The sequence below is a fragment of the Cherax quadricarinatus genome, chromosome 33 (genome assembly GCF_038502225.1).
Source record: "Cherax quadricarinatus isolate ZL_2023a chromosome 33, ASM3850222v1, whole genome shotgun sequence".
Lineage (NCBI taxonomy): Eukaryota > Metazoa > Arthropoda > Malacostraca > Decapoda > Parastacidae > Cherax > Cherax quadricarinatus.
The window spans coordinates 29,220,373-29,246,045 of NC_091324.1; the positions used below are offsets into that span (position 1 = coordinate 29,220,373).

Below are 25,673 nucleotides of genomic sequence, written 5' to 3' on the forward strand. Positions count from 1 at the left end.
TACAACAGAAGGTGCCCGTAGAATAAAGATGATCAAGCAATGTTTTCACAAGAGGCATAGACAGTCTTCTCCGAGGTCACAACCTGTAGGGAACCTGTAACCTCTCAAGAGTCCTTACTGCTAGTGTTACCAGATAAACATTTTTAGCAAAAGTGAATGCAGACTAACATGTAAGTAACCATACACAGTTTACATGAACAACTCATTACGATTATGACCGGATATAAACATGTAAAGGGTTCATTACCTTAGTAGCTTGTCCAGCTATCAAAATTTGTGGCCCAGTCCCTGGAACCATTGTGTACCTTTGTAATCCTTCGACTACCGCCCACAGGATAGGTATGCGGTGCATAAGAAAGTTGTTTAACTGCTGACAGACTGTCTGGCTGACTGTGTTCCCTCGTCTCAAGCTTTGAAAATGTATTTATATAATGTGGATTTCCTTCATGGATGTTGATTATTATTTTTCCAGATTTAGATTTTAATGAGCATTATTATTGACTGATAACATTATTATATGCATTAAATAAAAATAAACTGAGGTTCTTACTTGTTTCATTTATTTAATTTGGAGAATTTACGTTCATTAAATGTTGTTGGAATTAACAAATATACATTACTGTGTATAAATATATTTGAGCAGGTAAAAAATGAATGAAAAAAAAATTATTTTTTTGTGATTTAGGATTTAGGATTAAATAAATTCACCTTTTTTATGACTTTTAGAGGGTGCAGACGTGTTCGAAAACTGTTCTCATTCTTTATATACGTATGACGCTGTATGAGCCTTGTTTTGATTGTAATAATAATAACAACAGTGTGAATGTGAGCCAAATGTGGCCTTGTAGCAAAGTGCACAAGTCTTCAAAATTACGAGGCTAAATCCCCCACTGTGTGGCGAACCTAACCTAACACCGCTGTCATCTTGCTGCCACTGTGAGTCCTACATCCTCGTCAACACACAGGAGCGTGGTTGGCAAACTACCCCTCCCCTCCCCTCATCAAGCAACACCTGGACAAATAAGTTACCAACACTGCCCACTATCTAGCTCAGTTCAGCAAGGATACGTGAGTCGAGAGACAATGGTACTACCTTGAAATAACCACATCATCTCACACACTGGCAAGAGCACAGCTCCCTGGCAACACTGATCCATGTATATTACACTCACCAAAGTAATAATAACTAAAATCTAAATATATTTGCCAAAGGAGGAAAAAGTAAATCTGTGTCGCCACATTTTTGACGAAATCTAACTTGCAGATTTTTTTTTTTACTAAACTTTTGAAATCACAAAGACTAGTCTTGACGCCCTAGTCTTCGTGATTTCAAAAGTTTAGTGAAAAAAATATTCAAGTTAGATTTCCTCAGAAATGTGGCGACACAGATTTACTTTTTCTCCCTTTGATGAATATATTTAGATTTTTAGTTATTATTACTTTGGTGAGTGTAATATACATGGATCAGTGTTCAGTACCGTGGAGAACCTTTGCAGAGAAGGAAAGTGTGAGAATAAGGAGTGCCTAAATAGATAGCTTGACATAATCGTGTGAGTGTCTCAAGGTGGTGTAGTGGCACTCTGTGTTTAATGTTTTTAGGGAAGAAACAAGACACGAGATGGAAGTGACACTTCATGAATGTGTGAGAAGCTCAGCTGAGCGTTTTTGTTTCCTGTTGATGCTTCTGGGGGTCATCGCCCCCGCGGCCTCCTTGTTGACATACTAGAGTTGTAACTGAGGTTGTTGTGCCTGCAACATGCACTCCTACGTGCCTGCAACATTCACTCCTACGTGCCTGTAACATGCACTCCTACGTGCCTGCAACATGCACTCCTACGTGCCTGCAACATGGACTCCTACGTGTCTGCAACATGCACTCCTACCTGCCTGCAACATGTAGTCCTACGTGCCTGCAACATGCACTCTTACGTGTCTGCAACATGCACTCCTACGTGCCTGCAACATGTAGTCCTACGTGCCTGCAACATGCACTCTTACGTGCCTGCAACATGCAGTCCTACGTGGCCTCTACACAGCCAGCTAGGCTGAGAAAAAGTGATGCAATCTATTACAGTTATCTTACATGCTGTTCATGCAGTAAAAACAATAATAGTTGAAACGCTAAACCTGTGTGGGTCATTCAACACAAGGCAGAGTGGGCGCTAGATCCTCCGGCTCTTCAACGTGAGAGGCTATTCTGGCAGCCAGGCTTCCTCTACTCTTCTTCTTGCAGCGAACCTACAGTTATTTCCATCTTCCCTCGGAGTTGTCTACCTCACTCTCCATCAGTGTTTGCAAAGTGATCAGTTTGTTCAACTAAACAGTTGTTCATAGTTATTTGCAAGCCTGAACATCAGTCCAAACCATACCCCGGCCGGGATTGAACCCGCGGTCAGAGAGTCTCAAAACTCCAGCCCGTTGCGTTAGCCACTAGACCAGCTAGCCACAATAAGATTCGTCCAACTAGGTATATTTCTACACCATAGGAAGGTTAGCACAGGCACCACTGTGACCACAAATCAGTGTTACGCAGGTTTAGCACGTTCAGTTTGACCAAGTATATATAGTTGTGAAGTGCGCAGGGAAGGAGTTTGAGTTTAAAAAGATAAGCATATTTGTTACAAAAGTATTTTGGATCTTACAAAAATTCTGTTATCGAGATTATGTTAATATGTAATATTTCCAACCAGGTTGTTGCTGTTGTACTTAATCAGTTGATGCTATGCTACTAAGAGCGCTATTCTTGAAAGTCAGTTACTATGCTGGACACAGGTGTTGGAAAGGTACCAGGCTGGTACCCAAATCGTTTTTTTTTTTTTTTTTTTTTTTTACAGAAGGCAAGGCGTCTCTCCAAGAGTCTCAGTTAGGCTGCAGACTATTATGAACAGCAGTAATTGCTGTCTTTTTTTTTATTCCTTTTGACATTTATCATTGCACGAATGGCAAACGATATTGATAAGCTGATATATAAGACAGGTGTGCAACACCTGTTTTGTTTGCACCGCAAGCTTTTCCAGTCTAATACCGAGGCGACAACATTTGACATTGTTCAAATACTTTCTTTGAGCAGAAATCTACACGTTCTCATACGCTAAATTGCAAGGCTGAAGGGTGCTCCAGCAGATGCTCTGTAGTTCACTGAAACGTCATCAGATGTCGTTTCTGTTACATAAAATCAAGAGAAACCAGAAGCCCCTCACTGTGGGGTATGAGAGATCGCATGCGGCCTGAAGTCTGACACTGGTGAGGAGAGTCCCGGGGACCGACCTAGGTATCTCAGACGAGAGTCTGACGGATCAATCTCCTAGTACCCATTGAACAAATTAATACATTCACAAGATTATGAATTGTTTACCACTAAGTCTGCGTTTATCTTGGGTTGTCACGAGTTAACGAGTTAGGGATCACCTGCAGCTTCTGAATGACGGTGATGAAGCTGCTAGACACTCACACGCTGACACTAAGATGAACACATTAGCATATCACAGAGGCGGGGTTAGAACGGCGGAATAATGTATTAGTTTGCTTGTCTGTTTTCATGTTAACTGATGTGCTTGTTCAGTATATGTAACTGGAATTACGGGAGGGTGTGGGAGGCTCTAACACAAATGTGAGCGAGGACTAGACGACGAGGCAGACGTGATGTTAACGTGGCCTGAGCATGTTTTGCTCAGGCTGGTTTACACATCTCCCCAGAAACACGTCAGCTCAGACACTCCTCTCCGCACACACGTCTCCTCAGACAACCGTCTCCTTAAACACTGATGAAGGTGACTATCAGTCACACACACACATGCAGTAAGACTACCGTGCTAATGTTTTCCCAGCTATAAGCAAACACGCTGTAATACATTACTCTGTGCTGCAATCCTCATGCATTTAATTATAAATCTATTTCAATACTTAGTGAATACGTTGTATTATTCTACCATTTGCATGTAGTTATATATATATTATTTTGTAAGTCGCTTACCACTTCCATCGCAGCTAGATTTTACAAGCTAGTACACTGTTTTACAAGCTAGCACACTGTTTTGCAAGCTAGCACACTGTTTTACAAGCTAGTACACTGTTTTACAAGCTAGCACACTGTTTTACAAGCTAGTACACTGTTTTACAAGCTAGCACACTGTTTTACAAGCTAGTACACTGTTTTGCAAGCTAGCACACTGTTTTACAAGCTAGTACACTGTTTTACAAGCTAGCACACTGTTTTACAAGCTAGTACACTGTTTTACAAGCTAGCACACTGTTTTACAAGCTAGCACACTGTTTTACAAGCTAGCACACTGTTTTACAAGCTAGCACACTGTTTTACAAGCTAGCACACTGTTTTACAAGCTAGCACACTGTTTTACAAGCTAGTACACTGTTTTACAAGCTAGTACACTATTTTACAAGCTAGCACACTGTTTTACAAGCTAGTACACTGTTTTACAAGCTAGTACACTGTTTTACAAGCTAGCACACTGTTTTACAAGCTAGCACACTGTTTTACAAGCTAGCACACTGTTTTACAAGCTAGCACACTATTTTACAAGCTAACAGGTTGGGGACGCCTGTTTTAGGCCGTTCTGATAGCACTGTTAAGCCTTTTCTCTCTTGTACAGGACATGAGTCGACGCAGGCGTCCGTGATGGTGGGAGTGCCTGGCGGTGTATCTGGTGGAGGCGTGGGCGTGGGAGTGGGTGTGGCTGGTGATGCTGTTGGTGGAGGAGAGGGAGAGGACCTGAGACGTGCAGCTGCCCAGGGAGACACCAAGAAGCTACTGCACCTTCTGGAGGAGGGAGCCTCCATCAACCTAAGTGATGAGGTAGATCCTGCACCTGTGCATGTCTCCACACCTCACCTAACTGTTTCTGTTAGCAGTAGACTACTGCCACACCTCACCTAGTGACTTCCTAGTAGTTTTCTTTCTTCTTTTTATATTACTTACAGGTTTGCCTTCTCGTCTTAACTGTCTTGGGGACGGTGTGACTATTACTGATCAGTACATATCTTAGTTTTTCTTTCACTACTTGTGTGTGTATGTGTGTGTGTGTGTGTGGTGTTTATTAGTGTGTGTGTAGTTGTATGTAACCACCAATAAGGAGTACATACACTCACACACAAAACACACAGGTAGTGAGAAAGCGTGTGTTAGAATCCTCATGTGAGCACATACTGTGAAGGTTTGTGTGAGTATATATTTCTCTCATTGAATGCTAGTTGCACAACCTGTTGTGATGCAATATTTTTGTTGATCCCACCTGTTTCTAGAGCTTGTTCGACCTTTGTTAATGTGTAGACTCGTAAAGGTTCCTTGGAATTTTGTCTAATCTCCTGTGTTATTGTGTGGACTCGTATAGGTTCCTTGGAATCTTGTCTAACCTCCTGTGTTATTGTGTGGACTCGTATAGGTTCCTTGGAATCTTGTCTAACCTCCTGTGTTATTGTGTAGACTCGTAGAGGCTCATTGAGGGCTCGTTAGACCTTTTTTGTTGTAGAAGTTCCTTGAGAGTTCGTTAGACATATGTTAATGTGTAAACTTATAGAGGTTCCTTGAATCTTGTCTAACCTTCTATGTTAATGTGTAGACTCGTAGGCTCATTGAGAGCTTTTCTTAACTTAAGACGTAAGTATTCGTGGAAACTCTTAGAGGTTCCTTGATTTTCAGTGTTTTACGAATGTGTAATTACCATCTCTTGTGACTTTGTTACCTCCAGGTTTCTTAATTAAGGCGATACTAGAGATCATCTCGTCGTAATTTCATTGCTGGCTCATTGTTAGGCATTACAGAGTGCGCTAAAGATGTTATTACAGGCTGTTGAACGTCACTTATGTCATCCGATACTTCATATTAAGGAGCGTAACGTAATAATTGAACTGAGAGTGTAAGCTAATGTATGTGGGATAATTGATCATGGCTCGTCTGGGTCGCTTGAGTGGATGAGTTGAGTGGATCAGTGACGGCCTTCATCATCAAACCGTCCTCGAAGTAGAATGTTAGTATCTAGGCGAGCTAAGCCAAGATCAGAAATGTGTATTAGTTGAGGTTAAATTAGGTAAGTTATTTTGATTTGGATTTAATTGATCTAAATTTTCTAAATTAACGTCTGACAGCAATTGGTATATCATTAGCAACAATACGGTTATACACTGCATGTATGTGTGTATGGCTGAGTGTATGAGTTGCGTGTATGACTACATGTGTGGCTGAGTGCATTGCTGCGTGTAAAACTGTTTTATGACACGTGTTGGTACGTGTATGCTTATAGATCTATCATGTGTCGCCAGCTGATTTTTATTTACGTCATCAGCTGATTGCATGGTAGTATTAGTTACATCATCAACTGGTTAAGTGGAACGATTATTTATGTAACCATTCTATTTTCTTATTCTCAGTCAGTGTCAGCGTTTCACTCTGCTGTCTCTGTCCACCGTATCAGTTCCTCTGAGTATCTTGTACGTCGTGGTCATGTCTACTCTGGCCTTTTTAATTCTAGTGATGTGTGTGTATGTGCTTGGTCGTGAGAACTTGTGTAAAAACGAGAGAGTAGAAGTAATGATATGATCACAAGATTAATCAGAAGCCTCAACGAGAACCTGTTAAGAGGATATGAGTGTGTGGGAAAGGAGCGTTGAGGACCTGTTTCTTGACCTGTAGTGACACCTGTAGTGACACCTGTAGTGATACCTGTAGTGACACCTGTAGTGATACCTGTAGTGACACCTGTAGTAACACCTCCAGGAGTCTAGAGTTTGATCTATATTAACATCTCTTGCTTTAACCTCTAGTGTCACCGATTTCTTGACCTGTAGTTGCGCCATTACACTGACCTGTAGTGACCTGTCCTGCTAACAATATCCTCAGTCATGTAGCTCGCGTAGAGAACACGTTGGTGCTTAACTTTTAACATAATTCTGCCTAACCATCTTCTCAACTCACAAATATGTTAATTATGTATATATGTATATATATATATATATATATATATATATATATATATATATATATATATATATATATATATATATATATATATATGTATATATATGTATATATATATGTGTGTGTGTGTGTAAAAAATTTTCAAAATACACATGTGTAAATAAAACAGAATTTGAATGAATGAGAATAAAACTTTTTTTGTAATTAGTGACGTTGGTAGGGCCACAGGTGTGCTGTTTAGCGCCAGGTGACCTGGCTAGCACAGGTGACCTGGCTAGCACAGGTGACCTGGCTAGCACAGGTGACCTTGTGTTTATTGTACTCCAGACGAACCTTCAACACACTTCACTTTTTCTTCTCTTCTTCCTCTTCCTCTTCGTATTCTTACTCTTCTTTTTCCTATCTCTCTCTCTCTCTCTCTCTCTCTCTCTCTCTCTCTCTCTCTCTCAGTTCCTGTATTTTTCCTCCTGCACATTACCCTCCTCCTAAAACCACCACTACTACCACTAGTACGTTTACCACCATTACCACCCACCACTACCACCATTACCACCCACCACTACCACCATTACCACCCACAGTCATAGCCCCTAGTACAGATGTAGTAGAGGAGCCCTCCTCTGGGGTAGACTCTTCTGCAACCATCACAGTCATAGCCCCTAGTACAGATGTAGTAGAGGAGCCCTCCTCTGGGGTAGACTCTTCTGCAGCCATCACAGTCATAGCCTCTAGTACAGATGTAGTCGGGGAATCCCCTCCCAGGAAAAATGTTGGTGCCATGACAACAGATGGTGGTGTCTCTGGATTGGCTATAGAGGACTGTAGTTCAGCCCTAGGGCCAGCACAGAGTAAGAATACATCCAGCACGAATTGTACCCAGCCAAAAAGAAAATGGTGCAAATACTATATTTGGGGCATCTGTAAACACGGAATATCAGGGAAAATGAATGGGGAATGCAACTTTGAGCATCCCAAAAATTGCCGTGACCTCCTGTCTAAGGGAGTGTGTCGTTCTACCTCTTGCAAATACTTCCACCCGGAGATGTGTCAGTCTTCAGTCCTTGAAAAACAATGTTACAATACCAATTGCACTGCATATCATCAAAAAGGGACCAGGAGGCACACACCCCATACAACACATCATAGAAACTATGGTAGCTATGACAACACCCCAAGTGATTTTTTAGGGGTAGGAAACGAAGAAAGAAAATGGAAAGAGATAACCAAAATAGTCCACCACCTTGGAGCCTTGTTGGACTGGAGGCACAGCCAGTGGCGCCTCCGGACTCACAGCTACTGATGCCAACAACAAAATCCCCCCAACAAACATGCATATACAAACATGCATATACAAATATGCATATACAAACATGCTAATGTACAGGACCTTAAGCCATCCACAAACAACAAAATACCTTTCATTAGTGGACTTCTAAAGGAGTCAAATTCACTGTTTGCAGCCTTCACAGAGACCCACGCAAAAGATTACTTTGACAGTGAAATATGGATACAACCTTTTCAGATGCGACAGAAAGAACAGGCAACAAGGGGGGGTTGGCCTGTATGTCAAAGAGTCGCTCATTTGCACAGAGATACTGAACACCACAAATGATGTAGTTGAAGTTCTGACAATAAAAATCGAGAACCAAAACTTAGTCATTGTACTTGTATATAAGCCACCTGATGCAACTTCCCAACAGTTCAAAGAACAACTGTCAAAAATCGACTCCTGTCTGGACATCTTTCCAGCCCCATCCCCAAACATCTTGCTGCTTGGTGACTTCAATCTAAGACACACAAAATGGAAGAATATAGCAAATAATGTAGCAGAAATAATCTCTGGAGGTAGCTCAGATGAAAGGTCACACATGCAGGAGCTGCTGAATTTCTGCAACAAACACACCCTAAGTCAGCAGATAGTGGAGCCAACAAGACTGGAGAACACACTGGACCTTACTCATACAGGATCCAGGAGAGACAAGAGGAGCTAAAAGCGATTAATGAAATTGAAAGAAATTCGAAATATTTCTTTTCATATGCCAAAAACAAGGCAAAAACCACTCCTAGTATAGGACCCCTGCTCAGACAAGATGGATCCTACACTGACGACAACAAAGAAATGAGTGAGATACTGAAATCTCAATATGACTGTGTTCAGCGAGCCACTAACCAGTCTAAAGATAGACAATCCAAATATTTTTTTTCGTGAATGAGCCTCAAAACCCTGTCAATGTATGCCAATGTATGTATCGACGACATGCCCATGCACTCAGCCCCAGGCCCAGACTCGTGGAACTCGGTGTTCATTAAAAACTGCAAGAAACCCCTCTCACGGGCCCTAAGTATGCTATGGAGAAGGAGCTTAGACACAGGCGAGATTCCACAGTCACTAAAAACAACAGATATAGCCCCACTCCATAACGGTGGCAGCAAAGCAGTAGCTAAGAACGATAGACCAATAGCTTTAACGTCCCACATCATAAAAATCTGAAAGAGTTCTAAGAAGCAGGATAGCAAACCACCTGGACTCCCAAAAATTGCACAACCCAGGGCAACATGGTTTCAGAGCAGGTCGCTCCTGCCTTTCGCAACTGCTAGACCACTATGATATGGTCCTAGATTCACTGGAAAACACACAGAATGCAGATGTAGTATACACAGACTTTGCAAAAGCCTTTGACAAGTGCGACCATGGTGTAATAGCATACAAAATGCGTGCTAAAGGGATAACCGGCAAAGTAGGCAGATGGATCCTCAACTTTCTAACCAATCACACACAAAGAGTAGTGGCAAACAGTTAAATCAGATGCTGCCATAGTGAAGAGCTCTGTCCCACAAGGCACAGTACTCGCACCAATCCTGTTCCTTATTCTCATATCAGACATAGACAGAGATGTAAACCACAGCACAGTATCATCTTTTGCAGACAATACTAGGATCTGCATGAGAGTGTCATCCATTGAGGCCGCGGCAAAGCTCCAAGAAGATATAAACCAAGTTTTCCAATGGGCAACAGAGAACAATATGATGTTCAATGAAGACAAATTCCAACTACTCCGTTATGGAAAACTGTAGGAAATAATAACTAGAACTGAGTATACTACAAACTCCAATCACACAGTAGAGCGGAAAAGTAATGTGAAGGACCTGGGTGTGGTAATGTCCGAATCTGCGAGGAAACTGATAGGATGGATAATGAGAACATTCAAGACAAGAGATGCTAAGCCAGTGATGATCCTTTTTAAATCACTTATTCTCTCTAGGCTGGAATACTGCTGTACATTAACATCCCCATTCAAGGCAGGTGAAATTTCAGAACTAGAGAATGTACAGAGAACCTTTACTGCACGTATAAGTTCCATCAAACACCTTAAGTACTGGGAACGCCTGGAAGCACTTGACTTGAACCCACTAGAACGCAGGCGAGAGAGATATATCATAATCTACACCTGGAAGATTCTGGAGGGACTGGTCCCTAATATGCACACAGCAATCACTCCATACAAAAACAAAAGACTTGGCAGGCGATGCAACATATCCCCAGTGAAAAGTAGGGGCGTCACTGGTACACTAAGAGAAAACACAATAAGTGTCCTGGGCCCAAGACTGTTCAACAGTCTCCCACCAGCAATAAGGGGCATTACCGGAAGACCCCTGGTTGTCTTCAAGAGGGAGCTGGACAGATACCTAAAGACGGTGCCGGATCAGCCGGGCTGTGGATCGTACGTTGGATTGCGTGCGGCCAGCAGTAACAGCCTTGTTGATCAGGCCCTGATCCACCAGGAGGCCTGGTCGTGGACCGGGCCGCGGGGGCGTTGATCCCCAGAATGCCCTCCAGGCAGACCAACTCAGCATCAGCAGCTGCCGTACTGACATCTGTCATCAGCTGCTTCCTCCTCTTCCTCCTCTTGTTTCCTCTCTATCCATTCTGTCCCCCTCTATCTTTTGCCTCCCCTCCACATTCTCTTTCTCCATCCCTCCTCATTCGTCTGTTTCCCGTTGTTCTAACTCTAATCTGCTGTTTCCGGGTCACCTTCCTGTTGACATGATCTGTTAGAGTGAGGCGCCCTTCCCTGACGTCATAGCTCCCTGTTGTGTTTTCTGTTTCCTGTTTTGATGAAGCCTTGTGTGCTCCACTGTTGTTGCTGTTTCCACTACTTTTCCTTCTGTCGTTGCTGTTTCTACTGTTGTTGCTGCTGTTTCTACTACTGTTTTTACTGTTTCTATTACTGTTGATGCTGTTTATACTACTATTGCTGCTGTTTCTACTACTGTTGCGGATGTTTCTTCTACCGTTGCTGCTGTTTCTACTATTTTTTGCTGTTGTTTCTACTACTGTTGCTGCTGTTTCTTTTACCGTTGCTGCTGTTTCTACTGTTGCTGTTGTTTCTACTGCTGTTTCTGCTACTGTTGTTTATGTTTCTATTACTGTTGTTACTGTTTCTACTACTGTTTCTTCTACCGTTGCTGTTTTTACTACCATTGCTGTTGTTTCTACTACTGTTGCTGCTGTTTCTTCTACCGTTGCTGTTTCTACTGCTGTTGTTTATGTTTCTACTACTGTTGTTACTGTTTCTACTACTGTTGCTGCTGTTTATTCTTCCGTTGCTGTTTTTACTACCATTGCTGTTGTTTCTACTACTGTTGCTGCTGTTCTACCGTTGCTGCTGTTTTTACTACCATTGCTGTTGTTTCTACTGCTGTTGCTGTTGTTTCTTCTACTGTTGCTTCTTTTGCTGTTTCTTATGTCTATCCCGTTCCCCTCTCACCAGCATAGTTTAACTGTGTCCACGGCTGCTCTCTCTCTCTCTCTCTCTCTCTCTCTCTCTCTCTCTCTCTCTCTCTCTCTCTCTCTCTCTCTCTCTCTCTCTCTCTCTCTCTCTCTTTCTCAGTATATGTCTTCTTTCTCATTGTAAAAGTATGGTTGACGTTATCATGTCTTAGTTTTCGTCTTTGCAACAGACACCTGTCTGCCTGTATGAACACACTTCACTTGTCTTGCAATCCACTGACTTACTGTTAATGTTGAAATATGCACTGTCCTGACCTCCTCTGCTCAACCCTGACCATCCTTGACATCCCCTCCCACTGACCAATTCTGACTCATTCTGACCAACATTGACCTGCCCTGACCATCCCCGACCAACACTGGCCTACCGTGCCACACTCTTGCCGTGCCCCTCGCACGTCTCTTGGTGTATACCGTAGCGGTGATGCTGGTGGTCCTCCCACAGTGCGGCCGCACCGCTCTCCACTGGTCGTGTTCCCGGCGCCAGCCTGACTCCGTGGCAGCTCTGCTCCTCAACGGTGCCAAGGTCAACCTCCCAGATAGTGTAAGTAGTACTGAGGATAACCAGTGCCTCTCTCTCAAGGTCAACCTTCCGGATAGTATAAGTAGTACTCAGGGCATATATAGTGTCTTTCTCTCTTAAAGTCAACCTCGCAGACAGTGCCAGTTCTCCTAGGGTCAGTCAGTGCCTTTTTGCTTGTCATAACACCTGCGGCATTATGGGACCATCTTAATTAAGGTCAAAACTTTCTCTAGCTTGTGTTCCTATACTCTAACACGGACCAAGGACCGCTTCAGCACGGACCACGACCTCTTCAGAAAGTATTACTTTCTTCAATTTGAATTAATGTTCTTGTTACTGATTACTTTATAGAGACATCTGAAATTTTTATTTGAGTGAAGAGATGATGAATAATGACTTCACGGTGATGAGGTTTTCAGGTGAGTTATTAAGAGCGTCATTATCTTGCTACCGGTGACCACAGCTGCGCTTCAGCTGTAATCCACTTTGTAATCATTCACAGCTGCAATAATTCACTCGACTCCTGCAACCATTAATATACGGTTCCATTGATTATTAGCCTCCAGAAATTGATCATATCTACTCTTGAAGCTGTGTAGTGTTTGTCTTCACCGCCTCTTCGTGTTTTAAAGCTTTCTACTTGCTCACTACCCTAAGATTGACAAAAGTTATACCTGATTCAAACTCAGATTGAGATGGCAGTGATGGAGAGACGTGGTAGCAGAAGTTGAAGAATGACAAGAGTGTTGCTTTCTCAGCCTCTAGGCAAATAATATACTGAGTAACTGGAACCTTTAAAAACAAGAGATGGCAGGTCAGTGTTGATACCTTTGAGAGTCGCTGGTTCTCTCTAAATTATAATACTAATAATATAATATCATTATTTCTACAAGTACGTGTACAAGGTATACAGTCCTAGCTGACATCAGTGACATATTACTATATAGAAAGCCGTTTGTTATGCTGAGCATTTCGGACAAATTAGGTCAGTTTTGTCCCAGGATGCGACCCACACCAGTCCACTAACACCCAGGTACCTATTTTACTGATGGGGAACATAGACAACCGGTGTAAGGAAACACGCCCAGTGTTTCCACCCTTTGCCGGGAATCGAACCCGGACATTCACCGTGTGAAGTGAGAGCTTTTGCCACTAGGCCACGGGCCACCGTATATTAACAACCTCCTTAGAATACTAGAAGTCCCAAGAGCTGTGCTCCTTGCAACGTAAGGGTGTCCCTTAGCTTGAGTGCTAGCGCACTTAGCTTACACACAGGTCCGGGGGTCGATCCCCGGTGCGGGTAGAAACATTAGCACGTGTTTCCTTAAGACACCTGCTGTCCATGTCGAAGGCCGGTCCTGGGACCGGCTCCCTCTCCATTGAGTATTTTGTATGTCTTGACCATAGTCCCTGTGAACATTGTATGAACCCTGATGTGAACATTATGTGAACACCACAGTGAACATTGTGTGAACACCACTGTGAACATTATGTGAACACCACTGTGAACATTGTGTGAACATTATGTGAACACTACTGTAAACACTGTGAGCACCACTGTGAACATTATGTGAACACCATTGTGAACACTGTGTGAACACCACTGTGAACATTGTGTGAACACGACTGTGAACGTTGTGTGAACACTGTGTGAACACCACTGCGAACTTTGTGTGAACACCACTGTGAACATTGTGTGAATACCACTGTGAACATTGTATGAACACCACTGTGAACACTGTGTGAACGCCACTGTGAACATTGTGTGAATACCACTGTGAACATTGTGTGAACACCACTGTGAACATTGTGTGAACATTGTGTGAATACCACTGTGAACATTGTGTGAACACCAATATGAACATTGTGTAAACACAACTCTGAACATTGTGTGAACACCACTGTGAACATTGTGTGAACGTGACTTTGAACATTGTAAACAAGTTGTGAACACCACACCACACAGGACGAGCCTCTAACACGTAGAATTGAACTTTCTGAACACTTCCTCCTTCGCTCACATCCGCTACGCTACCGTTTCCGGTCACATACTGAGGTCTCTCTCTCTCTCTCTCTCTCTCTCTCTCTCTCTCTCTCTCTCTCTCTCTCTCTCTCTCTCTCTCTCTCTCTCTCTCTCTCTCTCTCTCTCTCCACCTACACACACACATAGCTGGAAGTTGAAAACTCAGATGAATTATAGGGATGTTAGGAGGTATTTCTTCAGCCTTAGAGTTATAAGGAAGTGGAACAATCTGGAGAGTGAAGTAGTGGAGGCAGGATCAATGCATAGCTTTAAAATAAGGTACGATAAGGCTCTTGGAGTCGGGAGAAAGTAAACCTAATAGCGACTAGCGAAGAGGCAAGGCCAGGAGCTGTGCCTCGACCCCTGCAACCACATATGGGTGAGTCAACACACACAGTCACGTTCTCAGTGTGCGTCCTCCCTTAATTCGGACACTCACTTCCTGGACATAGGGAAGTGATATCCAGGTGTGGCCAGAGCTTACACCTGGGTGAGAGAGAGAGAGAGAGAGAGAGAGAGAGAGATCTTTTATCTCAAAATTCCATCTGGGCGAGCTGGACTTGAGGTATACAATTTCTCATTGTTTCAATTAAAGAAAAAAAACTTTTTTTACCCTTACTGTGTAAATAAAAAGAGTCGCCATGTTTCTTCCCGTATCTAAAATTGGCTCTGGGGCCTCGTGTTAATCGTGGCTCTCACATCTAAATTGAATTTTTTCGCATCCGCTGAATCTGTTTGAATCCGTCGGTGTTGGTGTGAGTGCAAGCGAAGCCAAGACGAGTCGGGAGCAACAGTTGTGCGATCAACTTGCTGTGATAATAGCAATTGGGATTGACAGTGTGGAGAGTTTGGCGGTGATGGAAGTGGTGGAGGTTGTAGTAGTAGTGACAACACTGTTAGTGGTGATGATGGTGCTAATAGTGCTGCTGGTGGCAGCTGTTACACTTCCTTGTATGGTGGCTAATGTTTTAGATTCAATATTTGTCGGGACAAAGAACGTCCAGAGAAGTTTTCTGCTCGTATAAATTCGGTCAGGTATCTAACCTACTGGGAACGTTTAAAATCCCTTGAACTGTAATGTAATCCTTGGAACGTAGGCGAGAAAAATCCATTATAATCTCCACCTGAAAAATTCTGGAGGGATCGGTCCGAAACTTGCACACTTAAATCATTCCGTATGAAGACAAGAGGCTCGGCAGACAGTGCATAACATCTCTAATGAACAGCAGGGGCGCGATAAGTAACTCAGTGAGTGTAAAGGGACCAAGGCTCTTCAGCGCCCTTCCTTCGTACATAAGAAGAACTACAAACACATTTCTGACTGTTTTCAAGAGGAAACTTAAGTTCTTCAAGTCAGTTCCAGATCATCCCAGTTGTGGTACGTACGTTGGACTCCGTGTGGCTGATACCAAAAGCCTGGTCGATTAGGCCAGCAACCGGAAGACTTGGTCCGGAACCAGGCAGCATTGAGGGGTGGTGACTCCCTAGAGCAGCTACAGATAACCTGCAGGTAACATCAGAATACAACGAGTCCATATATGACACAAGTCTTTGGAATTCTGAATGCATTTCACATTGTCACTTGTTAATTAATATCTGGCGTGTTGCAACGTTACTTGCAGGTGAGGTGTGGTAACTACGTCAACACCTTGTCTTCTATTTGTCTTGGTGGTCCTTGCAAAGGTGCGGGTCAACACAGCTTGTTTGTAAAGGTATTTGGATGCTTGCCCGTCACTGTCTCCCGTCAAGTCTTCCCCTCTGGTTGTTCCACTGTCTCCAGACTGACAGTAACCAGTCACTGGTTTATGACTGGTTACCTGGAGGTTATTCCGGTGATCAACGCCCCCGCGGCCCGGTCCATGACCAGGCCTCCCGATGGATCAGGGCCTGATCAACTAGGCTGTTACTGCTGGCCGCACGCAGTCCAACGTACGAGCCACAGCCCGGCTGATCCGGCACTGACTTTAGGTATCTGTCCAGCTCTCTCTTGAAGGCAGCCAGGGGTTTATTGGCAATTCCCCTAATGCTTGATGGGAGGCTGTTGAACAGTTTTGGGCCCCGGACACTTATGGTGTTTTCTCTTAGTGTACCAATGGTGGTGGTGACACTCTCAGCTTTCCTCATGTATTGTAGAAGCATATAGGAGAACAGTGCCACCACACTTCAGCACGCCAGGATTCTAAGTGACGCTGCTAATAAGAGGTCACCTTCTATTGACCTCACCATCTCACGCGAGGTCAGTCAAAACCGCATCATCTCTCGTACACCTAGTGATGGATGACCCACTACATCTCTAGTAGACACGAGGGTAAACGACCCTCAAACATTCATACCCACCTAAACCGCATACCCACCTTAACCACATATCCACTGTAACCACATACCCACCTCCACAATAAAACTTTGATCATATGATCAGTGAAATGTCAGTATGACAAGCCCAGCACGCCATCTGGCCAGCCTCACCACACTGGTTGTGCCACCTGGCCAGCCTCACCACACTAGTTGTGTCATCTGGCCAGCCTCACCACACTGGTTGTGCCATCTGGCCAGCCTCACCACACTGGTTGTGCCATCTGGCCAGCCTCACCACACTGGTTGTGCCATCTGGCCAGCCTCACCACACTGGTTGTGTCATCTGGCCAGCCTCACCACACTGGTTGTGCCATCTGGCCAGCCTCACCACACTGGTTGTGCCATCTGGCCAGCCTCACCACACTGGTTGTGTCCGGCCACAAACACTTTTTGGTTTTGGGTAACCTTGCACCATGACGGAGCCGAGTCTTAAGTCATTATATGATTAACACCTGCAGCAGACAGTAATTAACACCTGTAGAAGATTATTTTGTCGTAAGCTTACTGTAAATAATAACACTTATTGCCAGCCTGAGTAACAATGACCCTGCCAGTCTGAGTAACACTGACCCTGCCAGCCTGAGTAACACTGACCCTGCCAGTCTGAGTAACACTGACCCTGCCAGTCTGAGTAACACTGACCCTGCCAGCCTGAGTAACACTGACTCTGTCAGTCTGAGTAACACTGACCCTGCCAGCCTGAGTAACACTGACCCTGCCAGTCTGAGTAACACTGACCCTGCCAGTCTGAGTAACACTGACCCTGCCAGTCTGAGTAACACTGACCCTGCCAGTCTGAGTAACACTGACCATGCCAGTCTGAGTAACACTGACCCTGCCAGCCTGAGTAACACTGACCCTGCCAGTCTGAGTAACACTGACCCTGCCAGTCTGAGTAACACTGACCCTGCCAGTCTGAGTAACACTGACCCTGCTAGTCTGAGTAACACTGACCCTGCCAGCCTGAGTAACACTGACCCGGCCAGTCTGAGTAACACTGACCCTGCCAGTCTGAGTAACACTGACCCTGCCAGTCTGAGTAACACTGACCCTGCCAGTCTGAGTAACACTGACCATGCCAGTCTGAGTAACACTGACCCTGCCAGCCTGAGTAACACTGACCCTGCCAGTCTGAGTAACACTGACCCTGCCAGTCTGAGTAACACTGACCCTGCCAGTCTGAGTAACACTGACCCTGCTAGTCTGAGTAACACTGACCCTGCCAGCCTGAGTAACACTGACCCTGCCAGTCTGAGTAACACTGACCCTGCCAGTCTGAGTAACACTGACCCTGCCAGCCTGAGTAACACTGACTCTGCCAGTCTGAGTAACACTGACCCTGCCAGTCTGAGTAACACTGACCCTGCCAGCCTGAGTAACACTGACCCTGCCAGTCTGAGTAACACTGACCCTGCCAGCCTGAGTAACACTGACCCTGCCAGTCTGAGTAACACTGACCCTGCCAGTCTGAGTAACACTGACCCTGCCAGTCTGAGTAACACTGACCCTGCCAGTCTGAGTAACACTGACCCTGCCAGTCTGAGTAACACTGACCCTGCCAGCCTGAGTAACACTGACCCTGCCAGTCTGAGTAACACTGACCCTGCCAGCCTGAGTAACACTGACCCTGCCAGTCTGAGTAACACTGACCCTGCCAGCCTGAGTAACACTGACCCTGCCAGTCTGAGTAACACTGACCCTGCCAGCCTCAGTGAGGCTTTTCCACCCAATTTCCAGTTTCTTTTGAGATGACTGAAACTACCCTTTGTGTACCACTGCATCTCTCTCTCGGCTCACTCTTCCTCGGCTCACTCTTCCTCGACTCACTCTGCATCGGCTCACTCTCCCTCGACTCTGCTTCGGCTCACTCTCCCTCGGCTCACTCTCCCTCGTCTCACTCTCCCTCGACTCATTACTTCCGCTCACTTTCCCTCGGCTCACTCTTCCTTGTCTCACTCTCGGCTCATTCACCCTCGGCTCGGTCCTGCCACTGTGTATCGATATCTCTTTTTTAGCTAAACATAAGAACAGCGCTGCTACCACCTCACAGTGTGTAATTGTATATTGTATATTGCTTGCGTGTGTGTGTGTGTGTGTGTGTGTGTGTGTGTGTGTGTGTGTGTGTGTGTGTGTGTGTGTGTGTGTGTGTGTGTGTGTGTGTGTGTGTGATGATACTAATTTTCGGAATTATTTTGAAAATAAATTTGGAGTGGGCTTATTATGCAAAGGTATCGTTGCTTTATGAGCCAAGCTTGCAAGTTGCGTCTAAAAAGCAGCACACTCAGCACTGATACTCGTGCTTCCTAACACACTCAACACACTTAAAGGGAAACTTGCAGTACTTGATGAGTCCCGTTATACTGATAGACACTGTGGCGTGTTGGAGGAGTTTGTGAGTTGATGAGAGAGAGGGGCGGATGAGTTAAAGGGGTGAGAGGAGTGGGTGGGTTAATGTGGGAAAGGGGTGAGTTGATTAGGTGAGAGGGGTGGGTTAGTGGGGTGAAAGGGGTGAGTTGATTAGGTGAGAGGGGTGGGTTAGTGGGGTGAGAGGGGTGGGTGGGTTAATGTGGGAGAGGGGTGAGTTGATTAGGTGAGAGGGGTGGGTTAGTGGGGTGAGAGGGGTGGGTGGGTTAATGTGGGAAAGGGGTGAGTTGATTAGGTGAGAGGGGTGGGTTAGTGGGGTGAAAGGGGTGAGTTGATTAGGTGAGAGGGGTGGGTTAGTGGGGTGAGAGGGGTGGGTGGGTTAATGTGGGAGAGGGGTGAGTTGATTAGGTGAGAGGGGTGGGTTAGTGGGGTGAGAGGTTTGGGTGGGTTAATGTGGGAAAGGGGTGAGTTGATTAGGTGAGAGGGGTGGGTTAGTGGGGTGAGAGGGGTGGGTGGGTTAATGTGGGAAAGGGGTGAGTTGATTAAGTGAGAGGGGTGGGTTAGTGGGGTGAGAGGGGTGGGTGGGTTAATGTGGGAAAGGGGTGAGTTGATTAGGTGAGAGGGGTGGGTTGGTGGGGGAAGAGAGGGTGAAAGTGATGTAGGGAAGATAAGATAGAGCGAGGAAGTGGAAGAACGGGAGTAGATAGGGGAAGATTGTACGGATAAAGTGAGGATACAGGAGAGGAAGAGAAAGAGTAGGAGAAGGAAGGTGGGGAAAGATAAAAATAAATTTGGGAAGGAAAAGAGAAAGTTGTAAGGAAAGGAAAAGAGAAAGTTGTGTGTGTTAATGCTGGCAAGTAATGTGTCCTGGTTGGCACTGCCCGAGGCACTGAGAGTGCCACTCTTACTGCCACTTCCATAATCTCTCACAAGATGGTTGGAGAGAAGAGACGATAGAACGGACGGCTGAATGTGTGGACAGAGACACGAAGGAACGGATGGGTGAATGTGTGGACAGAGACACGAAGGAACGGATGGGTGAATGTGTGGACAGAGACACGAAGGAACGGATGGGTGAATGTGTGGACAGAGACACGAAGGAACGGATGGGTGAATGTGTGGACAGAGACACGAAGGAACGGATGGGTGAATGTGTGGACAGAGACACGAAGGAACGGATGGGTGAATGTGTGGACAGAGACACGAAGGAACGGATGGGTGAATGTGTGGACAGAGACACGAAGGAACGGATGGGTGAATGTGTGGACAGAGACACGAAGGAACGGATGGGTGAATGTGTGGACAGAGACGGAAGAATAGACGAGTGAACGTCTGAACAGGGAGACTAAGGAACGTACCGTTGAACGCCTGAAGGAAGACATGGAGGAACGTACCGTTGAACGCCTGAAGGAAGACATGGAGGAACGTACAGTTGAACGCCTGAAGGAAGACATGGAGGAACGTACCGTTGAACGCCTGAAGGAAGACATGGAGGAACGTACCGTTGAACGCCTGAAGGAAGGGAGACAGACATGAAGGAACGGACGCACAAAGTGACCTAGAATTTATTCAGCGTCTTCACCTCTTTCCTGTCCTCTGTGTGGTTACTTCACACGCTACTACTGTGGTAGTTCCACTCACCCCACTCACCCTCCCCACTCACCCTCCCCACTCACCCTCCTCACTCATCCTCCCCACTCACCCACACCTCTCACCCTCCCCACTCACCCTTCTTACTCACCCTCCTCACTCACTCTCCTCACCCACCCTCCCCTTTCACCCGCCCCTCTCACCCTCCCCACTCACCCTTCTCACCCTCCCCACTCACCCTTCTCACACCCACTCTCCTTGAACCTTTCTTCTTCTCACCATGGAACTTCTGGAATAAAGAACATGGAACTGCAATGGAAAATAATAATCAATAGACAGATATTGTGCAACGTTCATTGATGAGTGACGTTGATGTAACGTACTTCAAGACGCTCTTGTAGACCAGCTACACAAGATGTAGCTTCATTGATGAGTGACGTTGATGTAGTGTGTGTTACAAGACACACTTGTAGACCAGCTACGCAACAGACACTGGACTGGACGAACGCTGATCCCCCTGTAATGAGTTGTGTACCGAGAAGAGATTTGCTGAAGAGAAAGCGAAGTGGTCTTTGGATGAATTGAGATCATCACATTACAGTCATTCAATGAGTTGAGATCATCACACTATAGTCACTGGATGAGTTGAGATCATCACACTATAGTCACTGGATGAGTTGAGATCATCACACTGTAGTCATTGGATGAGTTGAGACCATCACATTACAGGTGAACTTTAAACTCAGTACACTAAATGTTCACCTTCCCTACTGTGACACCCAGGGTTGACCACATGTTCTCACTATTGCTCTCAGAGCTGGGAGACTACACTGGCATGGTGGTAGACTACTCTGTAATGATGGTAGACTACACTTTCATGGTGGTAGACTACACTGTCATGTTGGTAGACTACACTGTCATGATGATAGACACGACTGTTATAGTCGGAGATTACACTGTCATGGTAGGAGACTACACTGTCATGGTAGGAGACTACACTGTCATGGTAGGAGACTACACTGTCATGGTAGGAGACTACACTGTCATGATAGCAGACTACACTGTCATGATAGATGACATTGTCATGGTGGGAGGCTACACTGTCATGATAGCAGACTACACTGTCAAAATATTAGACTACACTGTTATAACCTGAGGCAGCAATGCTACATCTGCATTCCTTGGATAGGAAGCCACATTGGCGATGAGATTGCATACATTTCTCAGACATACAAATACCTGTGAGACTCAGAGGATCGTGGGCAACCCTGAGCCCAGTCACACTGTCAGGTCACGACTGATTTCATGTCTCTGGAAGCATGCACAGAGAAACCTCGTCTGGGATCGTTGGCTCACTGATCTCTGATCATTAGGCCAAACTCACGGCAGTGGATGTAGTGAAGGAAAAAATTCAGTTGAGAAAAGAAGATGACTGGTAGTTGAGAACACCAACAGTGCTCAAGTAACGGTGGACTTACTGGTAACAGTCCTGTAACAGAAGTCTTAAAACTAACACAGTCCTGTATATCTAGAATATCCCTGGAGGGTGTTCCGGGGGTCAACGCCCTCGAGGCCCGGTCCATGACCAGGCCTCGTGGTGGACCAGGGCCTGATCAACCAGGCTGTTATTGCTGGCCGCACGTATTCCAACGTACGAACCACAGAATGGCCGGTCAGGTACTGACTTCAGATGCCTGTCCGGCTTCCCCTTGAAGACAGCCAGGGGTCTATTGGTAATCTCCCTTATGTATTCTGGAAGACAGTTGAACAGTCTTGGGCCCCTGACAACAATATCAGGAAATACACTTGGTAGTATTCATCTCCTAGATGTTCCTTCTTGTGGGAGACCTGTAACCTCTTATTCTATGCTTGTACCGCCTACACAACTTTATAAGATTCTGCAGGATTATTTTTTCAGGTTCTTGAACGCTAGTTTGAGGTTTGCTGATGTTGTACATGCTGCTGCTGCTGCTGCTGCTGCTGCTACTGCTGCTGCTGCTGCTGCTGCTGCTGCTGCTGCTGCTGCTGCTGCTGCTGCTATTAAAAGGTTTATGTGTGTACTTAACCTATTTGTGGTTGCTGGGGTCGAGACTGCTCCTGGCCTGGCCTCTGCCTTGACCTCTACTGGGTTCACTCTTCCCTGTTTGTGTGAGCCCTATCATACTTATTCTTAAAGCTATGTATGGATCCTGCCTCTACCGCTTCGCTGTATAGGTCATTCCATTTCCTGATCACTCTAAGGCTAAAGAAGTATATCCTAACAGCCTTATGACTCATCTGTATTTTTAGCTTCCAGCTGCGACTTCGTGTCCCTGAGACCCGCCTCTCACACAGACTCGCCCTATACATCTTGTCAGTTCCTCTCAATATTTTGTACATCATAATCATGTTACACCTGGTCTTTCTCTCCTCTGGTGTCGTCAGGTTTTTAGCTCTTCTAGTCTCTCCTCACAGTTCCTACCTCTCAGTTCTGCGACTAGTCTCGTAGCAAACCTTTGCACCTTTTCAAATTTCTTTGCATATTATATCAGGTGCGGGTTCCATACTGGCGCTGCATACTGCAAATGGGCCTGACGTAAGCCATGTATAGGGTCATGAATGTCTCCTTGTTAATGTTCCTGGATACTACCCGTAAAAAAAACCATACCACGGGCGGGTATAAAACCCGCGATCAGAGAGTCTCAAAACTCCAGACCGTCGCTTTAGCCACTGAGCCAGCTAGCCACAATAAGATTCATCCAACTAGGTATATTTGTACACCATAGGAAGGTGCCTATGCTAGCCTTCCTATGGTGTAGAAATATAACTAGTTGGATGAATCTTATTGTGGCTAGCTGTCCCAGTGGTTAACGAGACGGTCTGGAGTTTTGAGACTCTCTGATCGCGGGTTCTATCCCCGCCCGTGGTATGGTTTGTTTGCAATCGTGTCATCATTACGATTTCATGAGTCATACTACCCGTAAATTTGCCAGTATCGGGTTTGGCTGCATCCTTTATCCGGTTAATGTGTGTTTCAGGGGAAATGCTCGGAACTATGCTCACCCCAAGGCCCTTCTTTTCCAGGGAGGTTTGCACCCTTTGTCCCCAAAACCTGTACTCTGTTTCCGGTCTTCTGTGTCCTTCTCCGATTTTCCTAACATGCATTTGCTGGAATTAAATTCTAACAGCCACTTTACAGATCAATCCTGTAGCTTGTCAATATCCACTTGTAGTCTTTCCTGGTCTGCGCCTGTTTGTATTCTCCCCATTAGTTTCACGTTGTCTGCGAGCATGGATACCTAGCAATAGGTGTGCTTATTTCTACTGAGAGCACGCTACCATTACCCAGCAACCACCACTACCACTACTACCACAACCTGGGTGGAGGTGAGCTCTGACGAATCATCCGCCATCTTCAAATGTTTATGGTGGTTTTACTGCATGTAAACCCACTTTCTGCTGACTAAATACTTATCTCAATTGGCCCTGGTTGTTACCTCTTAAAAAAAAAAAAGGTCCGCTCGTAACAATGGAACTACTTCGGAAAATAATTTTTCACTCGTGTTAGTTATTCTTAAATGTAATTCTTAAAATAAATGGAAGTTCAGGAAACGGGTGTTAGTTGGTGGTTGATGCTGAGTATTAAGAATGGACTGGTAAGATCCGGAGAGAAGTGACTCACTTAGTGGTAGTATTTATCTCTTAAAAGTCTGCCCTTAGATGATAGTAGTGCGTGGATGGTGAGTGTGAAACCTGTCGTGTGTCCTGGAATGTTACCCAACAGGCAAAGTTGGTGTTTGGTGCGAACGAGAGGCTTATGAACCACTGAGTTCGTGTGGTGAGGGGTGTGTGGGGGGATGTCCTCAGAACTAGGGATCCTGGGGGTGGCGAGGGGATCCTCAGAATCAATGGCTCTAGGAGTGGGGAGAGAGTTTTCAGAATCACTGATCCTGGGAGTAGTGAGGGGTGAATCCTCTAAATGACTGACTCTGGGAGTGGTGATGGTTCTCAAGACTCGGACCTGATATCAGTGGTAACCACACCTTGCTCCAGACTCGTGTGAGTAATAATACTTGCCGTTAAACACACACACACACACACACACACACACACACACACACACACACACACACACACACACACACACACACACACACACACACACACACACACACCAGCTTCCAGGTCCTGAGAGCAACTTACTAGTTGGGACGGGGGGGGAAGCGGTTAACCAAGAGTAATATCTTCTCAAACGGTTTTGTGATGAGGTCTTGCCTGCCATCCCTCCCCAACACCCCAACTCCCAAAACCACCACTGCACGACGCCACACAGACGTCCTACAGACGCCACGCTGACGCCACACAGACGTCACATAGATGATGGATGATGGAGTGGAGATGGGGGAAGGCTCTCAAGTGTAATAGAAATTGACAGATAGAGCGAACACGTAGAGAAGGAAAGTGGAGTGAATAGAATTTAACAATGGAACTGAAGTGGCTAATGAAAGAAAATATATTTTCAAAAGAGACTTGAAAGAATGAAGGTAGATGTAATGTTGGTGAAAAACGGAAGTGGAGGAAGTTAACGATGGAGGAGGGTTGAAAGTGGAGGCGAAGGAATTGAATGATGAAGGAGAGTAGAGGTGCAAGGATATAAGTAGAGGGTGGAGATGGATTACAGGTTGAGTTACTAGTAGAAGGGAGGGGCAGACGTGGAGGGAGGGGCAGACGTGGAGGGAGGGGCAGACATGGAGGGAGGGGCAGACGTGGAGGAAGGAGCAGACATGGAGGGAGGGGCAGACGTGGAAGGAGGGAAGAATTGCAAAACATGGAATAGGTTAGAGCATCATTAAGAGGGGTGGGAGAGTAATAGAAGAGGGTGGAGGAGATATTGATCTGGAGGCATCGCTAGAGAGACATACCTCTCACTCACTGAGTGAAGGTCTTGAAGCTTCACTAGCATGCCAGTTGCACTCACTGAGTGAAGGTCTTGAAGCATCACCAGCATGCCAGTCACACTCACTGAGTGAAGGTCTTGAAGCATCACCAGCATGCCAGTCACACTCACTGAGTGAAGGTCTTGAAGCTTCACCAGCATGCCAGTCACACTCACTGAGTG

At 45.4% G+C, this 25,673-nt stretch overlaps 1 protein-coding gene across 4 annotated transcripts in view; it reads left to right on the forward strand.

Annotated features, from left to right (window-relative positions):
* dgo (ankyrin repeat domain containing protein 6 diego) overlaps positions 1–25,673 on the forward strand; it is a 325,069-nt gene that overhangs the window by 113,821 nt on the left and 185,575 nt on the right. For 3 of the 4 annotated variants that reach the window (XR_011392731.1, XM_070090997.1, XM_070090996.1), the window contains 2 exons: positions 4,611–4,813; positions 12,166–12,264. Coding sequence is in view for 3 of the 4 variants with exons in the window: in XM_070090997.1 (XP_069947098.1) it covers positions 4,637–4,813; positions 12,166–12,264 (276 nt within the window). In the remaining variant the exon portion in view is untranslated. The remainder of the gene's footprint in view (positions 1–4,610; positions 4,814–12,165; positions 12,265–25,673) is intronic. The other variant, XM_070090998.1, reaches the window with a different exon arrangement.